This window comes from Rhinoderma darwinii, chromosome 5 (genome assembly GCF_050947455.1).
Source record: "Rhinoderma darwinii isolate aRhiDar2 chromosome 5, aRhiDar2.hap1, whole genome shotgun sequence".
Taxonomy (NCBI): Eukaryota; Metazoa; Chordata; class Amphibia; order Anura; family Rhinodermatidae; genus Rhinoderma; species Rhinoderma darwinii.
In genome coordinates this window covers 329317878-329331390 of record NC_134691.1, presented here as the reverse complement: position 1 = coordinate 329331390, position 13513 = coordinate 329317878, and the positions used below count along the sequence as shown (strand labels likewise).

The 13513-nt window shown below is 48.5% G+C and overlaps 1 protein-coding gene across 2 annotated transcripts in view; it reads right to left on the bottom strand.

The window, feature by feature from the left end:
- The window catches only part of VPS50 (VPS50 subunit of EARP/GARPII complex), a 151535-nt gene that overhangs the window by 54767 nt on the left and 83255 nt on the right, over positions 1–13513 (bottom strand). For both annotated transcript variants that reach the window (XM_075827722.1, XM_075827720.1), the window contains one exon: positions 3647–3787. In XM_075827722.1, the coding sequence (XP_075683837.1) occupies positions 3647–3787 (141 nt within the window). The remainder of the gene's footprint in view (positions 1–3646; positions 3788–13513) is intronic.

Sequence of the window (13513 nt, the reverse complement as noted above, 5' to 3'; positions counted from 1 at the left end):
GTCACCAACAAAATGACCCAAAAGTATTTAGCAGCGTGCGCCCATTAACACATTGTAATGAATCCTTCAAGATGCCCCGGGTCCCACAAGTGAGCAGACCTCCAGACCTCCGAAGACAAATGACTGCAATGTAAGTTTGGAGCAGATAATGGACGAGCGTTTATCCAGAAACTAAACTGGCGAAGGAGCTTTACAGAATATTAAGACGACATTTTTGCAACAAGGACGTGCCGAGGTTATACTCCCATTTCAGGAAGGAAGAACAGGAGAGAAGAGTCTCTACTCCCACGTACGTCTAACACCTAGGGGGAGGGGTAAAGTCGGAGCTCTACCGGATTTTATTCTATTATAGTCGCAGGTGCTGGTGTACAATGCAGGCTGATTCCTAAGATATGCCATTACATTATTAACACCTTTTATCCCTGGAAGATTTGTCAAAGGATGTTTCATACTGGGGAGAGTAAGACTATAAGAGAGAAGGTGAGAGAATGAAGTAACAATATGAGGTGGTGAGAATGTGAGAAAATAAGAGTATGAGAAACAGCACGAGTGGAAGGTAGAGAGAGCAAACGAGTGAGAGAGCAAGTGAAAAGGAAAGTGAGCGAGTGAGGTGAGAATGATAGAGTGAGCGAGGAAGTGTGAGAGAGTATGAGAGAGCTAGTGGATGAAATAATAGGAGGGAGAGCAAGTGGAAGGGAATTGGAGGAGAGAGCGAGTTTGAGGGAGAGCGAGAGAGAGCGAGAGGGCGCGAGGGGGAGGGAGGGAGCGAGGGGGAGGGAGGGCGCGAGGGGGAGGGAGGGAGCGAGGGGGAGGGAGGGAGCGAGGGGGAGGGAGGGAGCGAGGGGGAGGGAGGGAGCGAGGGGGAGGGAGGGAGCGAGGGGGAGGGAGGGAGCGAGGGGGAGGGAGGGAGCGAGCGAGGGGGAGGGAGCGAGCGAGGGGGAGGGAGGGAGCGAGGGGGAGGGAGGGAGCGAGCGAGGGGGAGGGAGGGAGCGAGCGAGGGGGAGGGAGGGAGCGAGCGAGGGGGAGGGAGGGAGCGAGGGGGAGGGAGGGAGGGAGCGAGGGGGAGGGAGGGAGGGAGCGAGGGGGAGGGAGGGAGGGAGCGAGCGAGGGGGAGGGAGGGAGGGAGGGAGCGAGCGGGAGGGAGGGAGGGAGGGAGGGAGCGAGCGAGGGGGAGGGAGGGAGGGAGGGAGCGAGCGAGGGGGAGGGAGGGAGGGAGCGAGGGGGAGGGAGGGAGGGAGCGAGGGGGAGGGAGGGAGGGAGCGAGGGGGAGAGCGCGAAGGGGAGAGCGCGAAGGGGAGAGCGCGAAGGGGAGGGCGCGAAGGGGAGGGAGAGAGCGCGAAGGGGAGGGAGAGAGCGCGAAGGGGAGGGAGAGAGCGCGAAGGGGAGGGAGAGAGCGCGAAGGGGAGGGAGAGAGCGCGAAGGGGAGGGAGAGAGCGCGAAGGGGAGGGAGAGAGCGCGAAGGGGAGGGAGAGAGCGCGAAGGGGAGGGAGAGAGCGCGAAGGGGAGGGAGAGAGCGCGAAGGGGAGGGAGAGAGCGCGAAGGGGAGGGAGAGAGCGCGAAGGGGAGGGAGAGAGCGCGAAGGGGAGGGAGAGAGCGCGAAGGGGAGGGAGAGAGCGCGAAGGGGAGGGAGAGAGCGCGAAGGGGAGGGAGAGAGCGCGAAGGGAGAGAGCGCGAAGGGAGAGAGCGCGAGGGAGAGAGCGCGAGGGAGAGAGCGCGAGGGAGAGAGCGCGAGGGAGAGAGCGCGAGGGAGAGAGCGCGAGGGAGAGAGCGCGAGGGAGAGAGCGCGAGGGAGAGAGCGCGAGGGAGAGAGCGCGAGGGAGAGAGCGCGAGGGAGAGAGCGCGAGGGAGAGAGCGCGAGGGAGAGAGCGCGAGGGAGAGAGCGCGAGGGAGAGAGCGCGAGGGAGAGAGCGCGAGGGAGAGAGCGCGAGGGAGAGAGCGCGAGGGAGAGAGCGCGAGGGAGAGAGCGCGAGGGAGAGAGCGCGAGGGAGAGAGCGCGAGGGAGAGAGCGCGAGGGAGAGAGCGCGAGGGAGAGAGCGCGAGGGGGAGAGCGCGAGGGGGAGAGCGCGAGGGGGAGAGCGCGAGGGGGAGAGCGCGAGGGGGAGAGCGCGAGGGGGAGAGCGCGAGGGGGAGAGCGCGAGGGGGAGGGAGAGAGCGCGAAGGGGAGGGAGAGAGCGCGAAGGGGAGGGAGAGAGCGCGAAGGGGAGGGAGAGAGCGCGAAGGGGAGGGAGAGAGCGCGAAGGGGAGGGAGAGAGCGCGAAGGGGAGGGAGAGAGCGCGAAGGGGAGGGAGAGAGCGCGAGGGAGAGAGCGCGAGGGAGAGAGCGCGAGGGAGAGAGCGCGAGGGAGAGAGCGCGAGGGGGAGAGCGCGAGGGGGAGAGCGCGAGGGGGAGAGCGCGAGGGGGAGAGCGCGAAGGGGAGGGAGAGAGCGCGAAGGGGAGGGAGAGAGCGCGAAGGGGAGGGAGAGAGCGCGAAGGGGAGGGAGAGAGCGCGAGGGAGAGAGCGCGAGGGAGAGAGCGCGAGGGAGAGAGCGCGAGGGAGAGAGCGCGAGGGAGAGAGCGCGAGGGAGAGAGCGCGAGGGAGAGAGCGTGAGGGAGAGAGCGCGAGGGAGAGAGCGCGAGGGAGAGAGCGCGAGGGAGAGAGCGCGAGGGAGAGAGCGCGAGGGAGAGAGCGCGAGGGAGAGAGCGCGAGGGAGAGAGCGCGAGGGAGAGAGCGCGAGGGAGAGAGCGCGAGGGAGAGAGCGCGAGGGAGAGAGCGCGAGGGAGAGAGCGCGAGGGAGAGAGCGCGAGGGAGAGAGCGCGAGGGAGAGAGCGCGAGGGAGAGAGCGCGAGGGAGAGAGCGCGAGGGAGAGAGCGCGAGGGAGAGAGCGCGAGGGAGAGAGCGCGAGGGAGAGAGCGCGAGGGAGAGAGCGCGAGGGAGAGAGCGCGAGGGAGAGAGCGCGAGGGAGAGAGCGCGAGGGAGAGAGCGCGAGGGAGAGAGCGCGAGGGGGAGAGCGCGAGGGAGAGAGCGCGAGGGAGAGAGCGCGAGGGGGAGAGCGCGAGGGAGAGAGCGCGAGGGGGAGAGCGCGCGAGGGGGAGAGCGCGCGAAGGGGAGGGAGAGAGCGCGAAGGGGAGGGAGAGAGCGCGAAGGGGAGGGAGAGAGCGCGAAGGGGAGGGAGAGAGCGCGAAGGGGAGGGAGAGAGCGCGAAGGGGAGGGAGAGAGCGCGAAGGGGAGGGAGAGAGCGCGAAGGGGAGGGAGAGAGCGCGAAGGGGAGGGAGAGAGCGCGAAGGGGAGGGAGAGAGCGCGCGGGGGAGGGAGAGAGCGCAAGCGGGAGGGAGGGAAAGTGAGTGCTACGGAGGGAGAAAGAAAGAGAGATAGAGAGTGGGAGGAAGAGAGTTTCTGTAGTTTGCCAAAAGGGAACAAAAATGGGGAATCTGAATGGATGTCCAGCTCTATTTTTGCATTGCTACTTTTTGTAGAAAGGTAAATTTGGCTAATAATAATCATATACTATGGAACTGCTTATAATGCAATCTCCAACTATTTTGGTCGCAGTACTCCCTGATCCTATATGTCTCTGCTGGTCTTTCACCCATACCCCCCAATTACCCTCTCTATTCACAAAAATAACACATTACATACAGGCTGAATAGCGACTATTGAGTTACTTACAGTACAGAGGTCCTTGTAAGGCAGTTTCTGAAATTTTGTATCCGAGTTCCCCGCACACAGTTCCACGTATCCCAGAACAACTTGGAACACTGTGTTGTGGATTGCCTGAGTGAAGTGCATGTGCAGCTGGTCCATTGCAGTCTAAAAGGAGGAGAGGAGACATCAAGTTAGAGACCAAACCAGCCATAAATCATAAACAACCTTAAGTCATGTATAATCTATTCAGGCACTAGGATTGCTAGGCAGGGCCCGAATGAGTTGTGAACATTTGCCTACCAACAGGCTCAGCCCTAGAGGTAACCCAGTTGGATCTCCATAGTCTAGTGGAGATTATAGTCGACAACTTCCATACTCTAGACGTTCCAGTGGCCTGTATTGCCGACAAGTCAGATATACCAGATATATATTCTAGGCTCCCAGTAGTACAATAAAGTGGACAATAAACCCGACCACCCTCTAATAAGATACTCTGCTCATGATGCCCCAGTCTATACGGCAAAGCGGTCAAGCAAGCTACAGAAAATGGAATGTATCATCCTATTGTGTGTAATTTAGTGGCCAGTCTGGAAGCTATTTATTTTAAGATTTACAAAAAATACAGAACCAGAATTTACAAAAAATACAATTATACCAAGAACCAGTTACAATCCCATTAATTTCACACATATAAAATGAGACCACCATTATTTATTACACTACACATATAAAGCATTTTCTTCAGCTACAAAAGTACGCTATGCGTCCATGTACCTGCTCAGTACACCGTCACTAATCTCAGGACCTCACTAGTCTATGGCAGCTGTTCCTTTCTCCCTTTGTCTCACACAGGTACCGGTAACTGATTTTCTCATTCGTAACTTTCCAATTCAGGTATTCTTATCTCCTCAGAGCAGGTTTGCTAGTCACTTGTATAAAAATTGCAGACCTGTGTTTTAGACTACCACTATAAGGAACGATAAACTTCCAGTAGTCTGGACTGTGCACAATAATCTTACAAAGATATGATCAACCTACATAAAATAGACCAATCAGATTCCAGCTCTCATTATTCATAGCGCCTTTGAAAAATTAAAGAAGCAACCTGATTGGGCAACTGCTTTCTTTCTCATTTGCACTAGTTTTGCTAAATCTCCCCCATAGATTTTGGCCACAATCAGAATGACTTCCCCATGAGGATTTGTTCAGACGTGGTAGAATTGTTGTGGATTTTCGATCCGGACACCACACCAAAAATATGCAACAATTTACAGTGAAATGCACATGTATGAGGTTTTCAAAGCCCCATCCACACGTTCGAGAAAAAATCTGGGTGGAAATCAGGACATGCTGCAGATCCCTACTACATATTGATGCACGCGTCGCCAATCAGAGTCAATGGAAATTGCTGTTACCTGCTTACTCATTGAGAGAGCCTGTGAGTCCTGCTTTCCTGCTCACTCATTGAGAGAGCCTGTGAGTCCTGCTTTCCTGCTCACTCATAGAGAGAGTCTGTGAGTCCTACTTCCCCGTTCACTCAGAGAGAGCCTGTGAGTCCTGCTTCCCCGTTCACTCAGAGAGAGCCTGTGAGTCCTGCTTCCCCGTTCACTCAGAGAGAGCCTGTGAGTCCTGCTTCCCCGTTCACTCATAGAGAGCCTGTGAGTCCTGCTTCCCCGTTCACTCAGAGAGCCTGTGAGTCCTGCTTCCCCGTTCACTCAGAGAGCCTGTGAGTCCTGCTTCCCCGTTCACTCAGAGAGAGCCTGTGAGTCCTGCTTCCCCGTTCACTCATAGAGAGAGCCTGTGAGTCCCGCTTCCCCGTTCACTCATAGAGAGAGCCTGTGAGTCCTGCTTCCCCGTTCAATCATAGAGAGAGCCTGTTAGTCCTGCTTCCCCGCTCACTCAGAGAGAGCCTGTGAGTCCTGCCTCTCACTCACAAGCAGTGATTGGCAGCACTACATGTACACAAACTCACACAGGAAAAGCTGTCGATCACTCGGTTTTTCTTGAGAGAATAGTCTGTATACTTGGAGCCTAAGGGCTCATGCACACGACAGAGCCATGCGCATGTACAGCAGTGCACAGAGGCCATATGGCTTACTGGTATGGAGCCACACAACCTCTGTGTGCTGCCGTACAGGCTGTAATCCTTCTAGCTTCATACATATGTAGTCCGATGGAGTGTGGCACAATTTTTTTTCTTTTGGTTTCATAAGGAATACCACAGAAAATACCTCCTATATGAAATCGAAGGTACAGTAAAGGCCCCAATGCATCTCTATGGGAGACGTGTGGATGAGGACTAAGGGTAACTTCTACTGGACCTGACTACAGAGGAGATCGTTTGTAGTCAGTATCCACTAATTAACCACAGAATTCTGTGCACAAGTTGCAATCACACCCAGGAGTGAACCTGGACTAAAAAGGCATATCAGGTAATGACGATATTATGAGAAGTGGTAGATAAATATATTTTAGAGCCATTGGCCCCAACTTGTATAATGTTGACCGTTAAAAAAATAATATATCACATATACATACATATAAATACACAAAATACAGAACCCAGTTTACATTGTGTGGTTTGCGAAGAATAACGGTTATATGCCTCATTCATCAGAACGGTCTTAGAGTAAATCTGTCTTTATTGCCCATAGCAACCAATCAGAGCTCAGCTTTCAATTTACCTAAAAGGTTTAAGAAATGAATGAGGCCCATCGTATTCTTCCCTGCCAGTCAAGTGGTACTTTTTGCGGATGGCTGTAGCGTTTTGCATGAGCAAGTCCAACAAGTCGTATTCAAATCAACAAAGAATTGCGATAGTGGCGTGCGTAAACAGGAGGTAAAGTAATTGACTAGTAAACCTTCCTAATTCCAGAAGAAGCAGTATACATGGTTCGGAGTAGAAGTGGCGTAACACAGGATCCAGGTCCGATGCCCAAAAAAAAATAGACCACCACGTGTTTGGTGCAGGTCATCAGAACATATCAACGTGTACGCAAATCACTTCACCTGATGCCATACTGAGTGTCAGTCACGCAAGATTTAATGGAGGGGGATAAACGTAAGCGAGTGACGTACCCCATTTGGATACTGGATATGATCGTAGACGGCTATTTAGACCCGTTGCAACGCGTTTCCATCTAACCGGCTGTGGTAATTCGCAGAATAGGTAATGGCACACAAAAAATTTACACAAGCTGCACCAACAGCCAATTCATGATCCAAAAATTGTCGCTTGGTGCGCAGTTATGGCTTTGCCCGGATAAACACTGAAAAGAGCCTAACCACCCCAGGGAGCGCGCGGCCCCCTTTGCTTTGACAATCATCAGATCAATCACGGATGGCCTATCCTAAAGGAAAATCCCCAAAAATATGAAATCCATTTTTAGCGAACAATTTTTTGAACCATAACTTTAGTTTTTATTCTTTCTACAGAACTTCTACAAAAAACGCCAAGGGACACAAGATTAATAGTTAGAGCCCGAGACTTGTCATGATTTCCGAGCCAGATACCTAACATTTGTATCTTCTATATTTACTTTGCTGTATTGCGCATACATTTTGATAAACGTGAAAGAGTACACATGTATTTTAAGGAAATGAAAAAGGCCCGTCAGGGACAAGGTCAGTCATAAAGAAGAAAATAGGTGGATATAATGAGGATGAAACATCTCCTGTGAAGGTCTCTGCTGTGCTGGGTGTCTACACTGGTTTTTATTAGGGCTCATTTACAATTTGGGTCCATGTATCATCTGCATATTTATTGTCAAAAACAGGTAGGTATTCCAGCGGACAAAGAGTTATCTACTTTCTTTTTCGGCAGTACTTGCTTCATTGTATGTATATAGAGGCTCATGCACAGATTATACATACACACAATATATATATTCTGCCCTGGGTGATTTTAATCAGTTCAATGCTGGATCCTACCATCCCCAGGTATATATGTAGGCTTAGTCCCAGTTCTGGGTGTATGTGCAGCGTAGGTTCCCACCTTACAGAGGTCGCCTTGTCGTGGCAGGTGGGCTAACACTTTTTGATCAAAATGTGCACTAAGAACCTCCCTATTTGTAAGTAGATTTAGCTTTAGTGCATATTTATTTATATTTAGTGGTTTAGGTGGCATTAGTGTTGCAGGGTGCTGTCGCCATTCTATGTTTGCTATATATATATATATATATATATATATATATATATATATATATATATATATATATACACATATACATATACATGCATACACACACACACAATATATATGACATGTGATATAATTGATTACTAAAAAATTGAAAAAAAACTATGGAAAAGCATTTTTGTGTAAACCGATCAAAAAATTGAAATTTGAGCGTTACCATCCCATTGATCAATGGGACGTGTCCATACAGTATAACACTGTGCAATTGTCGTTGACGGTGTCAGAGTGTGTCGGGTAACACCATATTGAAAAAATGAAAAGTAACACGTTGCTGTCAATTTATTCAATCATTTTTAGAAGAAAAAATAAAGGAACGGTCCAACGCAGAGTTCTATAAAAATTCACCATAATGAAAAAAAACAAAAAACCTCAAAGAACAAGAATATACTAAAACAGACATGTCAGGAGAGCTGACAGATCCTCTATACCACACCACACAGGAGAGCTGACAGATCCTCTATACTACACCACACAGGAGGGCTGACAGATCCTCTATACTACACCACACAGGAGAACTGACAGCTCCTCTATACTACACCACACAGGAGAGCTGACAGATCCTCTATACTACACCACACAGGAGAGCTGACAGATCCTCTATACTACACCACACAGGAGAGCTGACAGCTCCTCCATACTGCACCACACAGGAGAACTGACAGCTCCTCTATACTACACCACACAGGAGAGCTGTCAGATCCTCTATACTACACCACACAGGAGAGCTGACAGATCCTCTATACTACACCACACAGGAGACCTGACAGCTCCTCTATACTACACCACACAGGAGAACTGACAGATCCTCTATACTACACCACACAGGACAGCTGACAGATCCTCTATACCACACCACATAGGAGAGCGGACAGATCCCCTATACTACATCACATAGGAGAACTGACAGATCCTCTATACCACACCACACAGGAGAGCTGACAGATCCTCTATACCACACCACACAGGAAAGCTGACAGATCCTCCATACTACACCACACAGGAGAACGGGGTGAACGGGGAAGCAGGACTCACAGGCTCTCTCTGAGTGAACGGGGAAACAGGACTCACAGGCTCTCTCTATGAGTGAACTACACCACACAGGAGAGCTGACAGATCCTCTATACTACACCACACAAGAGAGCTGACAGATCCTCTATACTACACCACACAGGAGAGCTGCATATCTGACAGCTCCTCTATACTACACCACACAGGAGATCTGACAGATCCTCTATACTACACCACACAGGAGATCTGACAGATCCTCTATACTACACCACACAGGAGAGCTGACAGCTCCTCTATACTACACCACACAGGAGAACTGACAGCTCCTCTATACTACACCACACAGGAGAGCTGACAGATCCTCTATACTACACCACACAAGAGAGCTGACAGATCCTCTATACTACACCACACAGGAGAGCTGCATATCTGACAGCTCCTCTATACTACACCACACAGGAGAACGGACAGATCCTCTATACTACACCACACAGGAGAGCTGACAGATCCTCTATACTACACCGCACAGGAGAGCTGACAGATCCTCTATACTACACCACACAGGAGAGCTGACAGATCCTCTATACTACACCACACAGGAGAGCTGACAGATCCTCTATACTACACCACACAGGAGAACTGACAGATCCTCTATACTACACCACACAGGAGAGCTGACAGATCCTCTATACTACACCACACAGGAGAGCTGAAATGTCCTTTGTTACAATATTAAAGAGAACCTTTTCTAGTTCCTTCTGGGAAAATGCAATAAGAGCCCTTGTTCCAGCACATAGATGTATAGTAACATGAATTCTGCATGGAGAATAAATATGGACAGTTAAGTGATTAGCAGAATGAACAGGAGCTCCATTTAAACAGTAGAACGACTTACTGCAGTTCCCTAAAAAACAATCTGGCGGCTTGACATCTTCATAACAAAGCTTTAATGGCTGCTTTTAAACATTCGGATGATTATTCTCCCCAATCTGTCTGGAATAGATTTGTGGCGAATTTTAATTAATTTTTTTCTTTGCACTTTGCTAAACATTTTAGTCTTAATAGAAGCTTTAAAGCACTCACAACCTAAGTGGTTCACTAACATAATGTATTGAAAAGTGTCCATTCCAGTTTAATATCTTGAGTATGTACATCACGTACTGCATAAATTCCTGATCAAGTCTGAAGATTACCCGAGCATATAGCTTATGTTCTGTAGTATTGGGCAATATGTATCTTAATATGAAAATCATAAATATAATCACAATCACTTATTAGGCATCTGTAGACCCAGACGAGCATGTTCTTCTTGGTGTTCTATTTATCCTTTCTTTGGAGGAGTTTTCTGCAGCCCGCATATCCCATAGTGCTGTAGCTCAATCTGACGTCTAACCAATACTGCTCCCCCTCTCCTCTTACAGAATGCAGCCTCACAGACACAGAGAAAGAGCCAAAATGCAGCTGCATCCCCCTCCTTGCTGTCTGCCAATTACCACAATGTATCGACCAACGTAAACCATGACTATTTTTTATGCATGGTACTACAATATATAGATACACCGATCAGCCACAGCATTAAAACCACCTGCCTAATATTGTTTAAGTCCCCCTCGTGCCAGCAAAACAGTTCTGACTCATTGAGGCATGGACTCCAGGTATACGATGGTATTTGGCACCAAGACATAAGCAGCAGATCATTTAAGTCCTGTAAGTTGCACGGTGGGACCTCCATGTATCTGACTTGTTTGCCCAGGCGGGGTGGCGAGTTGTTTTTTTAGGACATGCAGTGAGTTTCATGCAACGGACACACGCTGCGTGAAAAACAGCGCATGTGTAAATAGCCCCATTGAATTTTATGGGTCCGTATGCGGTGAGTGATTTCAATGCACAGCACGCAGACAAGTATTACGCTCGTCTGAAGGAGCCCCAATAAGTTATTTTATGTCTTTCTCCATTCATATACAGAGTGGCTTTGAAAATTCTGCTGGTTGCTCTTAGAAACAGACAGCAGTTGAACTCCAGCCCGTTGTCAGACATGTGACCTAAGCGATGAGCTCACACAATGCACTGCTCTCTGGTAACAGCAAACCAAAAGTAATCCGAATTTGTCTTTAGACGGGAATGAAGAAGATAACAGTACAGAATAAGTAAAGCAAAAGATTTAGAAAGTTATTGTGAAAGCTGATCAGAAACGAGCGCCACTGTTGCTTCGTTGTAGCGATCAGTGGGGGTCTCAGTGCTCGGACCTCCACCGATCAAAACTTCTAACATGTCACGATGACGTCAAAAGTTTTTTAAAAGTTTAGCTACACTTAAAAACTACTCTAAACTGAGCAGCTACAATAGACTGCTATCTGGTAATAACATAAATCCAATACAGTTTTAATTTCCGCTTTGGATCTGAACGCATTTTGTCGGTCAGTTGAATTACCCCAATATGTTTATATCATTATGATACTGATTGCAGCCAGTTTGGAAGAGATCATTTTTGAGTAAATAATTTATTAAGAGAGAGGGAAAGGCCAAGAAGTGATTATGTGACACGTCGATGAGGTTTGCGTGCGCTGGATCACTGACTAGAATAATTATTACGTAAAGTACAAAAAAGTAGAAATATACTAACGTCTTCTTATACACAGAAGCTGCGGATTCGGGACTGTGACTTTGTTTTCTGTCTCTTCCTGCCAAGTTTACACACAAAATTCTAATCCAAATGATATCATCAAGGCTGCACTGCATTCTGGGGGTTTATGCTGCATAAGATTGACTATTATATCTTTATTTATGGCCATTAAAATGAGCAGCAATAAGAAATTCATATACTTTATACTTAGACTTCTAGCAAACAATTTGCTTTCACAAAGACAGACAGACAGATCCAGGATAGACAGATCCAGGATAGACAGATCCAGGATAGACAGATCCAGGATAGACAGATCCAGGATAGACAGATCCAGGATAGACAGATCCAGGATAGACAGATCCAGGATAGACAGATCCAGGATAGACAGATCCAGGATAGACAGATCCAGGATAGACAGATCCAGGATAGACCGACACTGACGGACAGATAATTATTTGGACAGTGACAAAAGTTGTGGCATTTTAGCTGTTTACCAAAACATATTGAATATGCAGTTATATAATGAATATGGGCTTGAAGTGCAGACGCTCAGCTTTAATTTGAGGGTATTCACATCCTTATTTGAGGAAGGGTTTAGGAATTAAAGAGGCTCTGTCACCAGATTCTCAAATCCCTATCTCCTATTGCATGTGATCGGCGCTGCAATGTAGATAACAGTAACGTTTTTTGTTTTTTTTAAAACGTTCATTTTTAACCAAGTTATGAGCTATTTTATATATATATATGCAAATGAGCTTTGAAATGGACAACTGGGCGTTTTTTTTTCGTATGTCCAACTGGGCGTGTATTGTGTTTTTAACTGGGCGTGTTTATGTGTATGACGCTGACCAATCCTTGACCAGTCAGCATCATACACTCTTCTCCATTCATTTACAAGCAGCACAGCGTTCTTACTAGAACGATGTGCAGCCACATACACAAGTGTCCTGATAATGAATACACATGACCTCCAGCCTGGGCGTCATGTGTACTCAGAATCCTGACACTTCTGAATCTTTTCTGTGAGATTGCAGCAAGGCACTCGTAATCTCGCGAGATTACGAGGTAAACAAGATTTATTTTTCAAGGCACCAAAGGTAATTGGACAATTATCTCAAAAGCTATTTAATGGGCTGTATGGGCTAGTCCCTCGTTAATCCATCATCAATTAAGCAGGTAAAAGGTCTGGAGTTGATTCCAGGTGCGGCATTTGCATTTGGAAGCTGTTGCTGTGAACCCACAACATGAGGTCAAAGGAGCTCCCAATGCAAGTGAAACCGACCATCGTTACGATGAAAAAAATTAAGAAATCCATCAGAGATAAGCACAAATGTTAGTAGTGGCCAAATCAACAGTTTGGTACATTCTTGAAAAAAAAAAAATGCGCACTGGTGATCTTGTGAACTCCAAAATGCCTGGACGTCCACGGAAGACAACAGTGGTGGATGATCGCAGAATCCTTTCCATGGTGAAGAAAACCTCTTCACAACATCTACTCAAGTGAAGAACACTCTCCTGGAAGTAGATGTATCAGTATCTAAGTCTACCATAAAGAGAAGACTTCATGAGAGCAAATACAGAGGGTTCACCACAAGGTGCAAGCCATTAATCTGCCTCAAAAATAGAAAGGCCGAATTAGACTTTACCAAACAACATGTAAAGAAGCCGTCCAGTTCTAGAACAGCATGAAACTAAGATCAACCTGGACCAGAATGATGGGAGGAAGAAAGTATGGAGAAGGCTTGGAATGGCTCATGATCCAAAGCCATCACATACTCTGTAAAACATGGTGGAGGCAGTGTGATGGCATGGTGGGGGCAGTGTGATGGCATGGTGGGGGCAGTGTGATGGCATGGTGGGGGCAGTGTGATGGCATGGTGAGGGCAGTGTGATGGCATGGTGGGGGCAGTGTGATGGCATGGTGGAGGCAGTGTGATGGCATGGTGGAGGCAGTGTGATGGCATGGTGGGGGCAGTGTGATGGCATGGTGGAGGCAGTGTGATGGCATGGTGGAGGCAGTGTGATGGCATGGTGGAGGCAGTGTGATGGCATGGTGGAGGCA